General features: G+C 44.7%; 2 protein-coding genes across 2 annotated transcripts; both read left to right on the forward strand.

Moving 5' to 3' along the window:
* Positions 1 to 592: 592 nt before the first annotated feature.
* FAM24B (family with sequence similarity 24 member B) lies at positions 593 to 2,317 on the forward strand. Its single transcript, XM_030335474.1, has 2 exons — positions 593 to 1,391; positions 1,847 to 2,317. Exons 1-2 carry the CDS (start codon positions 1,300 to 1,302, stop codon positions 2,121 to 2,123), a joined length of 369 nt encoding a protein of 122 aa, XP_030191334.1. The 5' UTR covers positions 593 to 1,299; the 3' UTR covers positions 2,124 to 2,317.
* Positions 2,318 to 5,833: 3,516 nt separating this feature from the next.
* Positions 5,834 to 19,235, forward strand: CUZD1 (CUB and zona pellucida like domains 1). The gene is made up of 9 exons (XM_030334280.1): positions 5,834 to 5,946; positions 7,963 to 8,113; positions 10,010 to 10,224; positions 12,109 to 12,259; positions 13,063 to 13,280; positions 13,971 to 14,143; positions 15,193 to 15,584; positions 16,389 to 16,657; positions 18,394 to 19,235. The coding sequence occupies exons 1-9, from the start codon at positions 5,865 to 5,867 to the stop codon at positions 18,567 to 18,569; spliced, it is 1,827 nt and encodes a 608-aa protein (XP_030190140.1). The 5' UTR covers positions 5,834 to 5,864; the 3' UTR covers positions 18,570 to 19,235.
* The last annotated feature ends 238 nt before the right edge of the window (positions 19,236 to 19,473 follow it).

The raw sequence follows: 19,473 nt of genomic DNA on the forward strand, positions 1-19,473 counted from the left end.
TGAGAGTAAATTATTTAGAATAGGATTTGGACATTCGTCTTGCTGTTGGTCCTAACATATATCTGAACATGGAATGGAATTCAGAACTCTGTGAAAGGGAGTTGGTGTCTGAAGTGTTGATGTCACACAGCCCATGTATGGCCTGACAGGCATAGAAGTTGGAGTTGGACGTTGGCTGTGCATTCTGCCAGCTCTCGTGCAGACTATGCATCTAAAAATAAGCTCTTCAAACTTCGTATCTTAATTACTCCTAACGGGATAATTAGGACTTTCTTTCTCAAATTAAAAGTTTGAGAAATTCCTGATAAGATGTACTGTTCCCTAAAGTTTATATTAATTGTAATTTTGTTTTACTGCCGGCGTTCATCGAGCATGGAAGAGTTAGAAAATAGTAAGTATGGGGGCGCCTGGGTGGCTCAGTCGGTTAAGCCTCCGACTTCGGCTCAGGTCATGATCTCGCAGTTCGTGAGTTCAAGCCCTGCGTCGGGCTCTGTGCTGACAGCTCAGAGCCTGGAGCCTGCTTTGGATTCTGTGTCCCCGCCTCTCTCTGCCACTCCCCCACTCATGCTCTGTGTCATTCTGTCTCTCAAAAGTAAATAAATGTTTAAAAAAAATTTTTTTAAAGAAAAAAATAGTAAGTATGTTTTGGCAGTTGGATTGTTTATTCTTCAGTCCTTCTTCACTTTCCCCCAGTTTCAGGGAATAAGGTTAAACAAATTGCGTATTCCAGAAAAACTGGATTTCCTGGGAGGATTTAGAAGGAAAAATGGCAGTTGTCAGTGGAAGAATAGAAAACTGTTTTCCTGAAACATGTATCACTTACAAAATGGATTGTATATGATCAGCATTGTTGAACATAACCTTTTTAAAAAGTCATCCCCTTAATCGTTCCCATAGATTTTTTAGCTTGATATCGAGTGAGGACTTAATTCTGAATCTGAAAATGAATGTATCTCAGGAAATCCAGGTATTTGGGACTAAAACCATTTGTATAGCTGCGCATTACTTCCTGTGAAAGGAAGAATGGGACTCTTCCACGCTCTTCTTTCTTTCTGGATTTTGTATTTCAGTCTCCTCTCATTCAAACATAAACCCTTCCCCCCTCTCTGGGCCAGCGTAGGGTCCTAGGCTTTCTGGGAAGACTCATTTTGCATAAGGATCCATGGTTTGGGTTTCATTCTTTTTCCACTAGAGGAAGCTGCTGAGGTCGCTAGGTGGGTGTGTGGGGAGGGAGGCCACATTCACTGCTTGCCTTCGCTTCTCTGCCTAGATAAGTCTACTAAAGTCAACACAATAATTATGTTCAGCATCGCTGGCGGTATCCTCGTGGCCATGCTTGTGCTGATGGCTGTTGTCATCTGTCTTTACTACAAAGTAGCCAACGCATTGAAGTGAGTGATGTGGGTAAGAGTGAAAAATACCCCCTCAAATAGGATACCTGGGGCTCTCTGCTTGAGCAAGGTCATTCCTTGCCCTGTGGCCCCACCCTGGGTGAGGCCAGGAAGGGCAAGTGGGTTGGAAAAGGCAAAGGCAGGTGAGTGTGGAACCTTGGTTTTTTTTCCCCTTCTGGCTTAGGGCTGTGAGCTCATAAGTAGAATGTTCTCGGCTGGGTGGCTGGGTGCTGCTTTGCTTCACCTACCCTCACTGAGTTGACCCTCTTCCCAATCACGCTCTGCACTTGATGGGCCTGTAGCGGTCCGCTGGGGGATCCACGCTTGTAGTTCACTCTCCCTTATTTGCTGCAACCTGATTTTACATTTCTAACAATCCTAGGAGAGGAGGGGGTTAGACAGGAACTTGGGACAGGGCCAGAGAACTCTAGTTTGGGGCTGGTGTCATGTATTTAATTGGCTCCAGCCCTAAACTTCCCAGGTACCCCCGATAATTGTGACAAATGGATGGAGAAGAAAAATTCTAATCCTACACTTTACGTATGTCTTTTCTTAAGATGTTCAAAGGCACCTCTTTGTTTGGCCTTAAAAAATTCACCCCTGGACAAGGTCGCGGCCGCAGCCATCACTGCTGGGTCTTATCCCAACCTCCAATGCTGTGACGAATGTAGCTTGTATGCCGACTTTGATTCCCTGCCACCATGCTTCTGTGACGTAAACGAGGGACTCTGACTTGGGTGGGCACAAAAATCTTCATGCGCAGTCTTTCTTTCTTAGTAGAATGTTTTATTATTCAAGTCAAGTTTTATAATGTTTACATTATGTATTATGTAACATATTTATGTAGTTTTGAATAAATGCAATATTGAAAAGAATTCTTTGCCTCTGGTGTTTGTTGTTGTTTGTTATAAATGCACTTAGGGACCCCTGGGTGGCTCAGTTGGTTAAGGTCCGACTTCAGCTCAGGTCATGATCTCACACTTCCTGAGTTCGAGCCCCGCGTTCAGCTCTGTGCTGACAGCTCAGAGCCTGGAGCCTGCTTCGGATTCCGTGTCTTTCTCTCCCTCTGCCCTCCCCTGCTTGTGCTATCTCTCAAAAGTAAATAAACATTAAAAAAAAATAATAAATGCACTTAAATTTGTGTACTAGCCACTTGGTGACTTGGGGCAACTATCTTGTAGTATTATATTGCAATATAAAGAGAGTTATCTCCAATGCCCAGAAGAAAAATATATATTGATCTTAGAGCGTTTCCAGTTTCCCACTCAGCAGAAATTCCCAGCTGGAGGAGCTCATTTGGCTCTTCTCCTCCCGAGAGTTTCACCCACTCTTCATCTAGCTCCTCTCCTGCACAGTTCTGTCACACTGTCCTGAAGGAGGACAACTGTCATCTTGGAGAGAGTGGGAACAAAGCGATGGGACATGTCTGGGTTTAGGTTAGCTTATCTGTGTAATGATGGGGTGGAGCCCAATGGCATCTAAAAGACATCTCAGAAAACCCGAGATTCTCCCTCTGGCATTCTCCAAGCAAATCTTCAGAAGCAGATTCCCTCCCTTCTAGATCCCTTTAACACGGAGTCTTGCTAATTCAGCTGCCAGTGCCTGTAACTGCTGACCGGAACCCCCAGCTGAGTTGGAGAGGCCAGGATTCTCTTGGTCTCAGCAGTAGGACATACTCCTCTCCACTCCTGTTCATCAGCTCCCCTCTGTTCCTGATCTTTCCCCCGTCTAGACCCCTTTTTACTCACAGACTGTCCATCTGAAACTACATTTTGTACTTGTTAACAAAACCCTGGCTTTGTGAGCAGAGCACTCTCTCCAGAGGGCTTGGCTGATGAGGCCATTTCAGCACTCCAGTGGTGGAGAGATTTGCCAGAAGGGATGTGGGAGCTGAGGCTGCTTTCACAGAGCAGCCATTTGGAATGGCCACGAAAATCCCTGCAGGCTTCAGGATGAGTTTCAGGAGGCAAATTCAAGGCTGCATCTTCCCTGCATCTTGCCCTGAGACTTCCCATCTGGAAATGACCTGTCCCTCTTGAGTTCCTGAGGCACTTTCTCTGCCTCTGTCTGGCGTCTCCTGTTCAGGCCTGGTATTTGGTGTTCACTTGCACTTTGATTTTCTCGTCGCTGGCAAGCTCCTGAGCCCATCCCATTTCCTTCTGAACCTCACCCAACGGGCAGCGCAGTGCCCAGAACCCTGGAGGCCCTGTGCAAGCACGTTCTGTACAGGAATTCCTTGAGAATACATATGAAGTTCAGGCATCTCAGGGTCCACGAAGGAGGCAGGATGGGGCAAGGGCTTCTGGGACACCCGTCTGGTAGGCAGTAGGGACAGAGTGTACCCTGTGGGCTTCAGAGCTAGATACACTTGGTTCAAATCCAACTCTGCCTTTCAATAGCCATGGGCCATTGGGGAAGTTTCTTAACCTCTCTGAACCTCGGTTTCCGTGATGTAAATTGAGGGCTTGCAGAGGTGATAGTGAGGATTAAGCAAAATAAGGTATACCAACCCCACAGGCCCTGGAATCCTGGGATCTCATGGTATTTCCAATGGCCTGAACTGCTTGTCTCCTGATTGCTGACCCAGGGCTCCTTCCCCTCTGTCAGCCCCCTCCCAGAAGAGTGACCATGGAGCTCTCACACCCAGTGGTGCTGGTTCAGGGAGCTAGGAGATCACGTCCATAGGAGACAGGGGGATGGTGTTAGTAAGAAAGTAGGGGTAGGAGTGGGGATCTGTGCACAGCTGAGGGTAAGGGGTCCTTAGTGATCAGAAGGGTACCTACCCTATACTGATGCCCCCTGCTCTCACATCAGGATATCCAGTCCCTACCTGGTACGTGGCTGGCCCCAGAATTCTCCGAGCTGACAGGAACTGAGTGGGGCTGTGCCAGGGACCTTGGTGAGTGTCCAAGCTCCTTACTGAGCACAACTTGGTAATGTCACAGGTGCTGGCCTTGCTGCTGTGACACTGGTATGAAGCCAGATGCCTGGTCCAGGGGCCTAACTAGGAATGGAACCCCTGGGTCACAGTCTAGTACTGTGCCCTGCCCAGGAACCCCAGTGTCCTAGAGCCAAGCAAGGGTCTCTGGGCTGCAGGACAGTGAGAACAACATGGAAAGTTGAGAGCACCTGGGAAGGGTTTCAAGCTATAAGTTCAGTCTGTATCCACCATTCCCTCCACAGAGCTGCTGGTCATCGTTTTCCTGCTCAAAAAAGTTTCATCTGAACTTAGAATAAAATCCAGATGCCTCATCTGACCTACACACCCTTCATTATTGGACCATTACCTGCCTCACCTTAACTTACATTTTACTCCCCTCCCCTTTACTCACACCTCTGCCACACTGGCCTGCCTTCCCTTATTATGTAGACATGCCCAAGTGATTCCCGCCCCGGTGCCTTTGCACTTGCCCATTGTTTTGCCTAAAATGCATCCCTTAAGCCCACATGACACATAAATGCCTCTGTCTTTCTGTGTTTGCTCACCTTTCATCTTTCTCAATTGCACCCCAATATCGCATCCTCCCTGCACTCTATCCCATCACCCTGTTTCATTACGTTCATAGTACCTCTCACTATTTGTAATTTACTTTGTTTGTTGTCTGTCTCCTCCACTTAGAGAATAAGTTCCATGAGGGCAGGGACTGCGTTTCTCACGTTCAATTATGAATCCCCAGGCCCTAGAGCAGTAGCCAACAAATAATTGTTGAATAAATGAATGAATGAAAACAGGGAAGACCCATATACAAGCTCCTTGTGAGCACAACTTCCTGATGTCACAGGCACTGGCCTTGCCACTGCAGCACCCATCTCACCTTGGACAACAGGATTCCTTTCTGTCATTTGTAAAACAGTGCCAAGGGGACTTTAATTCACCTGCTTCAGCCTCTCTGGACATAACGGTTTGAATTCCTGAAGCCAAACCTGCACCTGTGCTTTCTTTTTGCTCCCCACCCTGTACCAGCTCTTCCTCTCCCTCTGTGTCAGCACCCTGGCAGGCGTCAGAGTGACCTAGCTGGACCCACACTTTGCCCAGGTGCCACCCACCTCCCCCAGCTGATCCTTTGACTTCAATTGGAGGAGAAGAGCGATGAAGGCTTACGATATCAGCAGTGCTACCTGCTTCGTGATCTGAACAAATAACAGGGCGAAGGCTCAACTCTAACTCGGTGCCGTGATGAATTACTCAGTGCTTGCTGCGGGCCGGGGGCTGGAGATCCCCTGCGAGGAAGTTTTTAGCTGGGAACTTTCTGTAAGCTTTCCAGGAATGAGCCGGAGAGGGAACACTCAAGTTGGGGCTTGCTGATAATACACCAGTCACACAGCTGCTCCATTCCCACATAAATTTAGTCCTTGGCCGGTCACACGGACACATTTCCCTGAAGGTGGCCAGAGGGCCCATGCAGCCAGCCGGTTATGAAACACCGAGAAGTATAAAAGCCTGCTAGCCCTCTGGGCTGTTTTTCCCCAGAGATGGAGGCTCTGAGCAGGCTTGTCCCCTTGGCCCTTTTCATCGTGCCGTGTTTGGCAGAGTTCAACTGGACCCAGTCTGAAGGTAAGAAACTTGAACCAGTTCTTTTTTTCCCTAACAAAATAGGGAGACTTCCTTCCAAGAGGCCTCTGCCCAAAGTTTTGAAGTTTTAATTATCTGCTAATGACCGTATTACAGAGAACACTTATTCATATGCTCTTGATGTGATTCCGAACTGGTACTAAGTTTTTTTTCAAGCCCACGTGACAATATACGTAAAAATATTTTTTAAAAAATCACAAAGAATTTTACCAGGTAATTTTACTACTGAGAAGTAAATACCTCGGAAATAATTATAAAAGTGCACAAAAAAAAAAAAAAACACAAAAAAAAACCACATGGCGCATTTACCCCATTGTAAAAGGCAATGTGAATGTCCCTCATTCATTCTGTAAGTTGTAGATCCACACAAAGGTACGTACTTCGGCAGTTTCTTACAAGTAAGACTGAGCTAGAAGAAAGGTGCCCAGGATCTACCTTAAGAGAGAGAGAGAGAAAAAAAACTACCTGAAATTTGTGTAATATGATGTTATGTTTAAAATACATACACTTGAGCATTTTTAAAGATCAGGAAGTAGGAAAGGAAAGGTTCTGAAGTATTTACAAGAAGTTTTTAATGGTCATTTTTCTCCTGGATGGGTGGGATTATATACTTTTTTTCTTGGCTTTCTGATGTTTTTTACTAATAAACATAATAGTAGTTATTGTTGGGGGAAAAAGAAATAAGAGACTGTTATAAGGACATAGCTCATCAGTCATAGATAAAAAGAAAATGAGAAGCTCTTGGTTTCTGAGTGGAGTTTTGAACCCTTAGTTGGGTTCCATTCTGAAGTATTTGATTTTTTTATTCACATTCTGTTAGAGTTGCCGCTGCAGCTCCTCCCCTCCTTCCTCCTCTTCCTTCTCTTTAGTAACAGCTTTATTAGGATATAAGCCACATACCATAAGATCCACTCTTCTAAAATGTAAAATTTACCGGTTTTCAGTATAGGCACAGAATTGTGCCACCATGACTACTTTCTAATTTGAGAACATTTTCATCACCTCAGAAAGAAACTCTGCACCCATTGGCTGTTTTTTCCAGTGCTCTCAGCCCAAGACAACCACCAGTCTACTTTCTGTCTCTATAATAGATTTCCCCAATCTGGACATTTCCTATCAATGAAACCCTACAATATATGTGGTCTTTCACTCAGCTTAATATATACGAGGTTCATCCACGCTGTACCATGGGCCAGCGCTTCATCCTTTTTATTGCTGAGTGATCCTGCGTAGTATGGATGGACCAGATTTTATTTGTTCATCATTTGATGGACATTTGAGTTGTTTCCCCTTGTTGGTTATTTTGGCTAGCGCGGCTGTAAGCATTAGTGTACGTATGTGTTCATTCCTTTTGGAGACATGCCTAGGAGTGGAATTGTTGCGTTACGGGAACTCCCTGTTTCATCTTTTGAGGACTTGTCGGGCCGTTTTCCCAGCAGCCGTCCCATTAGCTTTGCAGGAGGGTTCCAATTTTTCCATATCCTTGTCAAATTCTCGTTTTCTGTTTTCGACTCTAGTTTTCTTTCACATTCTAAACGGTGTGAAGTGGTATCTCACTGTGGTTTTCATTTGCATTTTCCCCGATGACTAATGATGTTGAGGATCTCTTCATGTGGTTATTGGCCTTTATGTCTTCTTTGGAGAAATATCTATTTTGGTCCTTTGTCTTTTATCGGGTTGTCTTTTAATGATTGAGTTGTAGGAGTTCTTTGTATATTGTAGATATAAAGCTTATTTTTAAAATCATCTTTCTGCATGCCCTAATATATTGTTTATTTTTTATGCACCACTTATAGAGGAATCATAAATATTTTCTCTCCAAGGACTCTAAGAGGGGGAAATCAGTTGCTGGTGGCTTACTTTGGAATGAGTTAAATACCATTCACAATCACCTGCATGCTTGTATGGATAGTACATGTGGGAGGTAGATTCCCAACCCCTCGAGGAGAAGGGCAGGGGCTGCTGACTTTTCTCAGTGCCAACTGTGGTCTCTACCAGGCAAATCTAGCTGCCGGGCCACCGTGGGAGGCACCAGCCAATCGGATGCCCATAGAGCCCTAATCCTGCAACTCAATCCCAATGAGGACTGCACCTGGACACTAGAAAAACCAGAAAACAAAAGCATCAGAATCATTTTTTCCCACTTCCAGTAAGTAGAGGCTTTGCTTTCTAATGAGGGTGGTTGAACTCTGGCCATACCAAGGAGTCTGTGTCGAAAAAAAATCAGCTGCTCTTAGAGGTAGTGGTAACTCCCATGACCATGGTGATGGTCATAATGGCTGACAGTCACTGACTGATGACTGGGCCCCTGGCTGTGGTCACAGAGGTCCTGTGAGGTTAGTATGAGTATCCCAGGCACAGGGAGATTGAAAACTTGTCTCAGGTCACATAGTAAGTGGAATGACCATAGTTAGTATCCAGCTAGTCTAGTTCCAGGCTCCAGGTCCTAAAACACTAAACTCATGGTTTCAAAGTATGCATTATAATCAGCAGGGGAGCTTCCAGAAAGTCAGATTCCCAGGCTGCACCTCATATAAATCGGGGGGGGGGGGAGGGAAGGGCAGGCAACCAGGCAGCAGTGTTTTTTTTTATTTTAAATGTTTTATTTTGAAATAAATATACACCCACAAGCGTTTTCTAGAAGTGCCCAGGTTATGGCAGTGCGAGGCCAAGCTGAGGACGGGGCGCTGCCCTACCAGACTCTCTCAGGGCTTCGTGAGAACTTCCCTAGTTAATCAATCCTCTCAACAGCCCTCTGGGGTGGATGCGATCTAATCCCCACTCGGCGGGTAAGAAATCCCAGAGAACTCACTTCACGTGCCCAGAGTCACGGACCGATACAGGCAGCAGAGGGACCGGATCCCGGCACCCTTGCTCCAGCGCCCCTACGCTCCCCCTCTGCCCGTGGTTCTAAACCGGAGAGTCTCAGAAGCGCGGGAGGGTTTTGCAAAAGCGCGGCTGTGGGACCCTGAGCCCAGATTCTGACCCGGACGGGGGTGGCTGGGGCCTGAGAACGTGCACAGGTAACAACTTCCCAGGTGCTGCTGGTGCGGTCAAGGTGCCACACTTTTGAGACTCGTGGCCCTTCGCCAGGGAAGTTGGAATTCACTTCTTTCTGGCCCTGAAGGAAATAAAAAAGAAGGGGCGCTTCCGTATTTCCCAGAATTCAAGGGCTATTAATTAAGAATCACATACACTATCCCTGATGTGTCGAGAAAGAGAGGACGGCAGCGGGGCAAGAGCGAGGGAGGGGAGACGAACATTGCCCGTCTTAGACGCTTCTGTGTGCCGGGCCTGTGCCGGTGCTCCCTGTTCAGATGATTATAAACCTCCCACAGGATAAGATGAAGGCTGTGATATCCCCATTTGCAGAAGGGAGAGTGAGGTGAAATCCTGAATAGCTCAGCCAAAGTTACGCAGCAGGGAAGGGGCTACGGTGGAAGAATTCAGGTTTGTCTACCCTCGAGGTGTTCCCTCTAAGCCATCTTGCAACTGTGTCAGGATTCGGGGGCCATCCGGAGAGACCCTGTCAGCATGGGCAGAGGACAATGAATCATCCGGGTCTGCCCTGTCCATGCAGGGCACGGACCGTCCTTATGGATGAAGACTGGGGTATGTGAGGGAAGGAAGGGGTGTCTCGGGAGATGCTACATGTCCCTTACCGTGAGCGAGGCGGCCGTGGAGGAAGAGTCGCTTCCCGTTTCTACGACCTTGGGTTCCAAATGTCAAAGGGGATGAATTCTAAATAAGAAGATCCCACCCCACGGTTCGCACCGGGGCACGAGGAACAGGAGAGATGGAGACGGGAAGGAAAGGAGTCCCGGACCCGAGTCCCACCTCCCCGTTGACCGTACAGGATCACTGGCAAAGCAGTTGTGCTTCCTGAGGCCTTTACAGACTGATGGTGTGCGGGTTGATGTTGGGGGGCGGGGGAGGGGGGCCAGTCCCGGTATGCAAACCGCCATGCCGAGGTGAATGACTGACTCCACGCCGAACCCCCTGGCCTGGTGGTTCGTCTCCAACCACACATGTGTTCTGTTCACAGGCTGGATCCCAGTGGAGGGTGTAAAAATGAAAACATTAAAGTTTTTGATGGAAACTCTACCAAGGGGTCTCTGCTCGGGAAAGTCTGCAGTAAACATGACTACGTTCCTGTTTTTGAGTCATCATCCGATACGTTAACGGTTCAAATAGTCACCGATTCTGTAAGAATGCAAAGAACTGTCTTCATCTTCTACTACTACTTCTCACCCGGCACCTGTAAGTAAGGACACGTGTACGTCCTCTGCACCTGCGAGCACAGAAGGTCACACACTCTCCTGCGTGGGTTGTTGTAACCTTGAGTCTGAGTCTGTGCCCTGAGAGCCCGCTGTGTGCGAGAGCAGTGGTTCTCTAACCTGTGTGCGGAAGAATCACCTGGAGAGCTTGTGAAATCAGATTCTGATTCACTGGTTCTGGCATGGAGCCCATGACTTTGCCTTTCTAACCAGCTCCCACGCGAGGCAGATGGACGGGGCTGATCAGACGGCTACGTATTGAGGTGTACTGTGTGACAGACTGAAGCAGACTCTCCAAGTTCACCTGTTTTAAAAAAAATTTTTTTAATGTTTATTTATTTTTGAGAGAGAGAGAGAGTGCGAGTGGGGGAGGGACAGAGAGAAGGAGGCACAGAATCTGAAGCAGGCTCCAGGCTCTGAGCTGTCAGCACAGAGCCCGACGCGGGGCTCGAACCCACAAACCGTGTGATCATGATCTGAGCCAAAGTCAGATGGTCAACTGACCGAGCCACCCAGGTGCTCCCAGCCTGTTTTATAATAACCTGAGATCCTTTGAAATGCCTGTTCAGGGACTGCTCCTCCCTCTGGTCTGAACACAACATCTTTGGAGCTATCGAATCTACATGTTTAACACGTCTTCCAGGTGATTCTTTTTTTTAATGAAAAAAATATATTTATTTATTTATTTTTGAGAGAGTGCATGAGTGAGCAGGGGAGGAGCAGAGAGAAAGGGAGAGACAAAATCCCAAGCAGGCTCAATGTGGTCAGTGCAGAGCCCTACGTGGGGCCCGAGCTCACAAATCGTGAGATCATGACCTAAGCTGAAATCAAGAGTCCGACGCTTCACCAACTGAGCTACCTAGGTGCCCCTTCCAGGTAATTCTCGATAAAGAAGGTCATCCAGGGAGCACATGCTGAGAATCTCTTATCTCACATCTGAATCTAAGACTGTCAGGCAGTCTGAGGCTACAAATACATGGTTCTGCATTCACAGCACCCAGATTCCACTGCAACCCAAAGCAGAATGCCAAGAAACTCTGCAAGTGGGTTCAGGAGCAAAGCTCCACTCTGGTTTGCTTTCCGAGGCCCAGAGTTGAGGATGCCACCCTCCTCTTAAACTGCTGAATCCTTGGTGTGGGCGGATCTCCAGAGTGGAGCAGTCAAGGCTCTCCGAAGCCAGACCCGGGCCACCTTTTCGGGCCTTACCTCTAGCCACTACCTGACCTGCATCCTAGGCTTCAGCTGACCTACACCATTTTACACCCCCCCTAGAAGGAGCCTTCGGTGTTGGCTGTCTGCGTTTCACTTGTCCGGCTGCTTGCTTACTTACTGGGGAGGGGAGGGGAGGCACCGAGGGTGTCTTCACGAAGGCTGCATCCGAGCTGAGCTGTGAACCACAGTGTAGGGTAGGGAGAGGTGGGAAGCAGGGGAGGAGGGCTCCCGTCTGCTGGCACCAACAGTCTGAGGAGCCACGCGAGGGAAGGACAGTGGGGAACAGTAGGTCAGGCGGAGGTGGCTGATGAGGCTGGAAAGCTAGGCTGGGGCCAAGTGAGGAAGAGCCTCAGATGTTAGTCCTAAGAGTGTGACATCATTTTCCGTGGCTAAGACCTTAGTGGAGGGTCTCTAAAGCTGGGACAGATCTTACAGTGTCACTCTGCCCTGCACCAGTGGCCAGAAAATCCAGTGATAAAGAAAGATGAAAATCTCAGTCTGCTGCCAATTCAAAAGAGGGCAATCGAATAAAATTCGGGGGGTCGGGGTGGGGATTGCTTATTGAGCTCAGCGCACAGCACAGAAACTAAATGAAGTCTCTCAATGAAGTCTCTCCCGTGATTTATACTCTTGGTCACCCTCACATCCCTTTCAGCTATTCCATACTGTGGCGGTTACTTGGATGCCTCCGAAGGATCCTTTACCAGCCCCAATTACCCAAATCCACATCCTGCACTGGCTTATTGCGTGTGGCACATACAAGTGGAGAAAGGTTACAAGATAAAATTACACTTCAAAGACATTTTGTAAGTACTGTGGTCCATTTCTCCTGTTGGAGAAAGGCAGCGAGCCCCCCCTGGCAAATGGGGAAGCTGGGGAAGGGAAAAGATCATGGGGACCCCCGCCTAGATGAGCATTATTCAAAGAATGGGTGTATAAAGAAAATACCAGTAAGCGTTTGACTTCGGCTCAGGTCATGATCTCATGGTTTGTGGTTTTAAGCCCCGCGTCGGGCTCTGTGCTGACAGCTCAGAGCCTGGAGCCTGTTTCAGATTCTGTGTCTCCCTCTCTCTCTGCCCCTCCCCTGCTCACCTCTGTCTGTCTGTCTATCTGTCTCTCTCTCTCTCTCAAAAATAAATAATTAAGAGAAAAACAAACAACAAAAAAAAGAAGTGCACCTGGGTGACTCAGTCGGCTAAGCGTCCAACTTCAGCTCAGGTCATGATCTCATGGTTCGTGGGTTCGAGCCCCACATCAGGCTCTGTGCTGACAGCTCAGAGCCTGGAGCCTGCTTCAGATTCTGTGTCTCCCTCTCTCTCTGCCCCTCCCCCGTTAACGCTCTGTCTCTCTCTGTCCCAAAAATAAATAAAAACGTTAAAAAAAAAAAATTAAAAAAAACGTTAAAGACAATTAAAAAAAGAAAGCACCAATATTATTGCATTGAAGTAAATGGACTATTTTTCTGAAGATTCTGAGGTCACACCAGGGATGGGAAAAGCCCCAGGTTTGTCATCATAAGCCTGAGATCCCACCGTAAGGAAAACTCTTGAATCACTTAGGACTGAGACTGTTGAGAATTGAATTTTCACCAGAGGCCCTACTTCTCTAGCATAGAAGTGGACGAATACTGCAGATTTGACTTCATTGCCGTTTATGATGGCTCCTCCACCACCTCTGGCCTGCTTGGACAAGTGTGTGGCTATGTGAAGCCCACCTTTGAATCCTCGTCGGACTCGCTGACCGTTGTGCTATCTACAGATTACGCCAACTCCTACCGAGGCTTCACTGCTTCCTACACTTCAGTTTATGCGGGAAACGTCAACACTAGTAAGTCATACCCCTTAGCTGTTTTGAGCTCTCTGAGGACGGTGCCCGTGGAAACTGCCCTTTAATTCTTAGCCTACCCGTGGCTCCCCTGCTTGCAAGCCTGTCGTACATACTTTGGAACATCTTCGTGATTGGAAGCTGGAGGATCAGTTCTGTGCATTGCCTCGTACAAGAGGAAGGGAATGATTTTATTAACTTGAGAAAGATTTCTGTAGAAAACAGCGACTGTTTTCCTTATTGCCTTCTGTAAAGGGACAATTAAAAATAATAGAGTCACAGATTCAAGTTGCAAAAAAGGTCACGGTGAACGTCATAAGAGGTGGGTCAACTACTCTGCTGTCTCAGGCTTCTGATTATGGTTTAGAGCAAAATGGCTTTGAGTTTTTATTTTTTAATTTAATTCATTCATTCATTCATTCATTTATTCATTCATTTATTCATTCATTCATTTTATTTATTTTATTATTCTATTTTTTATATGTAATTTATTGTCAAACTGGTTTCCATACAACACCCAGTGCTCATCCCAACAGGTGCCCTCCTCAATGCCCATCACCCACTTTCCCCTCTCCCCTGGCTTTTTTTATATACTTCTGTGTGCATAGCTTTTCAAGATCCAAAGTTCAAGGTTGACATAAACATAATCATCCCTGTTTTGTTTTTGTTTTTGTTTTTGTTTTTTCTGAACAGCATCCTTAACTTGCTCCTCAGACAAGATGAGAGTTATCATTAGTAAATCCTACCTGGGATTATTAAAATATAGCGAGAATAACTTACAACTAAATGACCCAACTTGCAGACCAAAGATATTAAATGTGGTGGAATTTTCTATTCCTCTGGATGGATGCGGTACAGTCAAAAAGGTAAAGCGAGACACTGAGCTGGCTTTTGTCACACGCCAGAGATGTGTTAGATAACGCCGTGGTACTTGCTGGTGACTTTAACGAACAACTCCCAAACCTTAGCAGCTTCATGTGTGGTAAGCTTGTGGGGACATATAAGTGCACTCACTCATTTACACACCAATGCCAAATTGCCACATTCATTATCAGGGTAACTGGAGGGTGGTTATCTTTTCCAAAAGGTGAAGAACTCTCACGACTCACTGCAGAAAGTTTGAACATCTAGATACTGCAGGTGTAAGAGTCTACCAATAATACTTGTACAGAAAATGTCTACATCTCATATTCAGCAAACACCTAGCTGTATTTTTATGATCTTCTTCTTTCCTCTGTAAAGAGAGAAGATAAAAATATTATGCTTTGTTTTAAACATGAAGGACATAAGTTTCGTTCTACCTTTTCTAGAACTTGAAGATCTCAAACATTTGCAACCTGTAGGTCCCTTTAGGATGTATTCCCTAAACTTTTCACTCAGGTCATGAAACAACGATGTCATTGAAAAGAATGGGAGCTACTCCGGGGAATCAATAAGGATGGAAGTAAATCGTTATTTTTTGCTCCACGTGAACACCTGGACGATTATCTGCACATCCCTAGGGAAAGCAGTCCGGGGAAACCCTACTGCAGGACTTCTGTCCGCATACCTTGGGAAACTGCCCAGGGAGCCGCACTAACTTAATGCTACTTACGAAAGGCAATACATTATAGGGTCTCGAGTCTTTCTAGGGCTGGAAATTTGTGTTCAAAATTGTTTTTAACGTAAAAAGTTCTGTCTAATTCCGTATTCCGGTCTCTCTAAGCCAAGTTCTGTCTCTCGTCTCACGTGTTTTCTTCCTACCCAGCATGTTTCTTAAAGAAAGCACATTTGAGCCTTATGGTATTCCAACATGCAAGCTGCTGACTTGCAATTTAAGATGATTGTGTGCCTACCCACACATGCCATGCATATCTATGTTCTAAAATATTATTGGACTTAAAATACAACATTTGAATTCCATCTTGGTCTGCAGGTAGAAGATCATTCAATTACTTACACCAACATAATCACTCTCATTCCGTCCTCCGCATCTGAAGTGATCACCCGCCAGAAACATCTCCAGATTGTTCTGAAGTGTGAAATGGAACGTAATTCTACTGTGGAGATGATGTACATAACAGAAGATGACATAATACAAAATCAAAATGTTCTGGGCAAATATAACACAAGCATGGCTCTTTTTGAATCCAATTCATTTGAAAAGCCTCTGCTGGAGTCACCATATTATGTGGATTTGAACCAAACTCTTTTTGTTCAAGTCAGCGTCCATACCTCGGATCCAGATTTGGTGGTTTTTCTTGATACCTGTATTGCCTCTCCCACGTCTGACTTTGCATCCCCAACCTATGACCTCATCAAGAGTGGGTATGTACTGATGGGCGATATGCTTTTCTGAGGGTTAATAATGACTCGAATGAAGTAGTATTTTTTGTGTATGGTTGTACAATTCCTGTGTGCCTGCTGTATAATTGTTTTCTATACTGCTGCCATGGAGTCTAGTAAATTTAATTGTTTTACAAAATACAGTTAGTGTATACTAGTGACAAATACTTTAAGTTAGAGCATTTCTACAGCCACAGCCCATATCCACTAGAATTTTAAGTATGTTTCCCAAATATTTGCTGGTAGAAACAAATATATTTTTTGTCAAGATGCTTTGTGGTTTTGTTTTTGCTTCCCCCCCAACCCCCCATGTTGATTATTTTCAACAAAATGCCAAAGGATTATTTCATTTGTTCCAGATTTACAACACAGACCTAATACAATTAGTAAAGTATATAAAGTATATGCGGAATTTTAAAAAAAAAAAAAAAAAAAAAAAAAAAAGGGAAGTTTTCCTCTTTTTCTGTAAGCTGATGGACTTTATATCAACCCTATTGGCACGTTCAAAGCAAGTGTGTAGAGTAAGGCATTTGAGTTCTAATATATCTGAATTGGTTTTCTAATTAATTCACATAGACTAGGAATTTTATTGCTGGAGGGAACTTTGTCTTACCCAGGAATCAGATCTATAGCCTTAGCTCACTATGGTCTGAGCTAAAGACATTGTCTTTCTAGAGCAATTTTTGGACCCACAAATTAGTTCAAACAAAACTCTGTATCATTTCTTTTCAATATCAAAAAGACTGAACTGTAAATTTTCTAAATGTGCCATAAATTCTGTTCCAGATGTAGTCGAGATGAGACTTGTGAGGTGTATCCGTTTTCTGGACACTATGGAAGATTCCAATTTAATGCCTTTAAATTCTTGAGAAATCTGGGCTCCGTGTATCTACAGTGTAAGATTTTGATATGTGACAGTAGTGACCATCAGTCTCGCTGCAACCAAGGCTGTGTCTCTAGAAGGAAACGAGACATTTCTTCATACAAATGGAAGGCGGATTCTGTCATAGGACCTATTCGTCTGAAAAGGGATCAAAGTGCAAGTGGAAATTCAGGTAAAGAACAAGCTATTTCCTGATCTAAGAACACCTCATGGTTCATTAAATTCTGCTCAATTGTGTTCCTGCTTAAGCATGCACAGTATAGAGATTTATGATACCAGCAGCTAAGTCCTAATAAGCACACAAGATTAATTTTTCTATTAGTTGAAAAATGTAAACCAGGTACATTTTAAGCATATTATGCACTGATCATGTACCATGATCCCTGTGGCTTTTGAGTATAAATATAACTTTCCCACTTCTAAAACCAACACTTTCTCTTAGCTTCCTGACTCCTTGTTATAGACAGCATGGCAGATAACAGAATTAAAGCAATGTATTTTAACTCCTATATGAGAAAATCCGATGAACCTGCATCCCACACAACCACCTTTTTGGGAAAAAAAAGCAATTTTTTTCTAAGAAAAAATACTCTATTTTTAAGATGGACCTACTTCTTTTTTTCAAATGTTTATTTTATTTTTGAGAGAGAGAGAAAGAGAGAGAGAGCAGGTGCACATACGTGAGCATGGAGTCGGGGGTGGGCAGAGAGAGGGAGACAGAGGATCCGAAGCTTGATGCTTGAAGTCACGAACTGTGAGATCATGACCTGAGCAGAAGTCTGATGCTTAAGTGCTTACCTGACTGAGCCACCCAGGTGCCCCCAGCCCTGCTTCTTTTTAAAGGATTGAAACATGACCCCTGCCAGGTCACAGGAGAATGAGGTGGTGGTGGCCACTCATGGACAAGCCACAACTAAATGGCTTTGGACGGACCACAGTTAAATAAAAACTGCTTATGAGTTTATCTCATGTGAAAATTATCCTGGCATAAAAGAATCTTGTGACCTCTATGTTAATTGTTATTTGAATGGACTATGAAGGAGTAGGATTCTAGTTTGTAGCAAAACATTTCTAAGATAAATGCAAAAGAACACAAAAATTAAATCCAGTAACTTTATAAACACATTCACTAAAGATGATGCATCTGTGGATATTAGCCTGAAATTAGTTGAAAATCTGTGAACGAAAGTTACAGAAATATCGTCCATATTAGAAAGTACCCTTTTCTAGGGAGCCTGGGTGGCTCAGTCGGTTAAGTGTTCTACTCTTGGTTTCGGCTCAGGTCATGATCTCACGGTTTCATGAGTTTGAACCCCCAGTTGGGCTCTGTGCTGACAGTGTGGAGCCTGCTTGGGATTCTCTCTCTCTCTCTCTCTCTCTCTCTCTCTCTCTCTCTCTCTCTCTCTCCCCCTCTCTCTCTCTCTCTCTCTCTCCCCCCCCCCCCTTTCTCTGTCCCTCCCCTGCTCAGGCTGTCTCTGTCTCTCTCAAAATAAATAAATAAAAACTTTAAAAAAAAGTACCCTTTTCCTGTTTCAAGAGGAGAAACCAGTTGTTTCTCTATCGATCACATATATTTTGACAACTATGGGAAATAGTGAGAATCCATAAATGGACCCGCGCTTCTGTTTGACCAAGATGCTTGATTGTCACAAGTTTTTCACTTTATGTCAAGGAAACAAATTAACTATTTAAACAAACGAATGTAAGGGCATCTTGTCCTTTCTAAACAGAAACATAAACTGATTGAAATATTTGCTCACTGTCACTGTATGTTGTGTTGGCATTATATACCATGCATTAATTGGTGCATAAGATTCATATTTGCGAGGAGGTACACAATTCATGAACATTTTGTAATGCCAAGTAATACCTTTCTTTAAATGATGTTTATCTTCTTTCCAATTACAGGATTTCAGTATCAAATACATGGAGAAGAAACTCAGAATCAACCTTTCAACAGTCTGCAACTATTTTTATTCATGGCCCTTGCTCTGAATGTAGTGATTGTGGCTACGATCACAGCAAGGCATTTTGTGAAGCAGAGAACAGACTACAAGTACCAGAAGCTGGAGAATATGAACTAACGGGTTCAGCCTTAAGTGAGACACGTTCCTCCTGAACACCAAAGGAAATGCTACCCATTATGAATAAATTAGGGAGATCCTCATAAGAGTGATGCACAGGTCTTGCTGTCATTGTGGTCAGAGTGTGCTGCCTTGCAGGGTGGTTGAAATGAGCAAACATTATGTAAGTTAGGTCTCATGATAAAGACCTGAAGCCACCAAAATATTAAATGAATTAAAAGCATCCTTTTTCACAAAGCATTTTCAGTAAATAATTAGGTGAAAGGAAAAAAAAAAAGACATAAGTCTTCAGCATTAGATGTATTTATTTTCTAGATGCAAATGTGTTACCTTTTGAAACATATATGAACATTATAATTTCTGAAACGAAGTGTGACAAAGAGAATGACCATCTTTTTTATTCATACGCCTCACTATTTTAATGCGGAGTCTCAGCATCTTACAGCTTAAACACATCTCAGAAAAGGGCTTTGGAAAGAAGACCCTGATTATCATAGGCGAGACTTCTGTGTAGTTTCCAGGTTAACGAAGTAAAACAACAGTTCTCCCATTTCCCATCAAACACCAAAGCCAAACATACCTGTAGCAAGGCAGAGTCAGTTCTGACTTAATACGTTCCTCTCTGCTGTGGCTGAACAAATATTAAAGACCTCAGTGTGAACTGACTTTACACATACCGAACATCATATTGAATTCTTTGTCTTAGATGTACATTACAACTCTACCTCATCACTCAGTACCACCGTGGTTTGGGTTCTGATCAACATCTAAAGAGGCAACCACATTTCTGAATGCCCAAAGACTTTCCTCCCGTACACATGTATCGGGTACGCGGTAATGCCCGGGGAATATACCACGAGTAAGACGCCATCTCTATTCTCATCGAACAAGTTTTTAAGAGCCT

This window comes from Lynx canadensis, chromosome D2, assembly GCF_007474595.2.
Source record: "Lynx canadensis isolate LIC74 chromosome D2, mLynCan4.pri.v2, whole genome shotgun sequence".
Lineage (NCBI taxonomy): Eukaryota > Metazoa > Chordata > Mammalia > Carnivora > Felidae > Lynx > Lynx canadensis.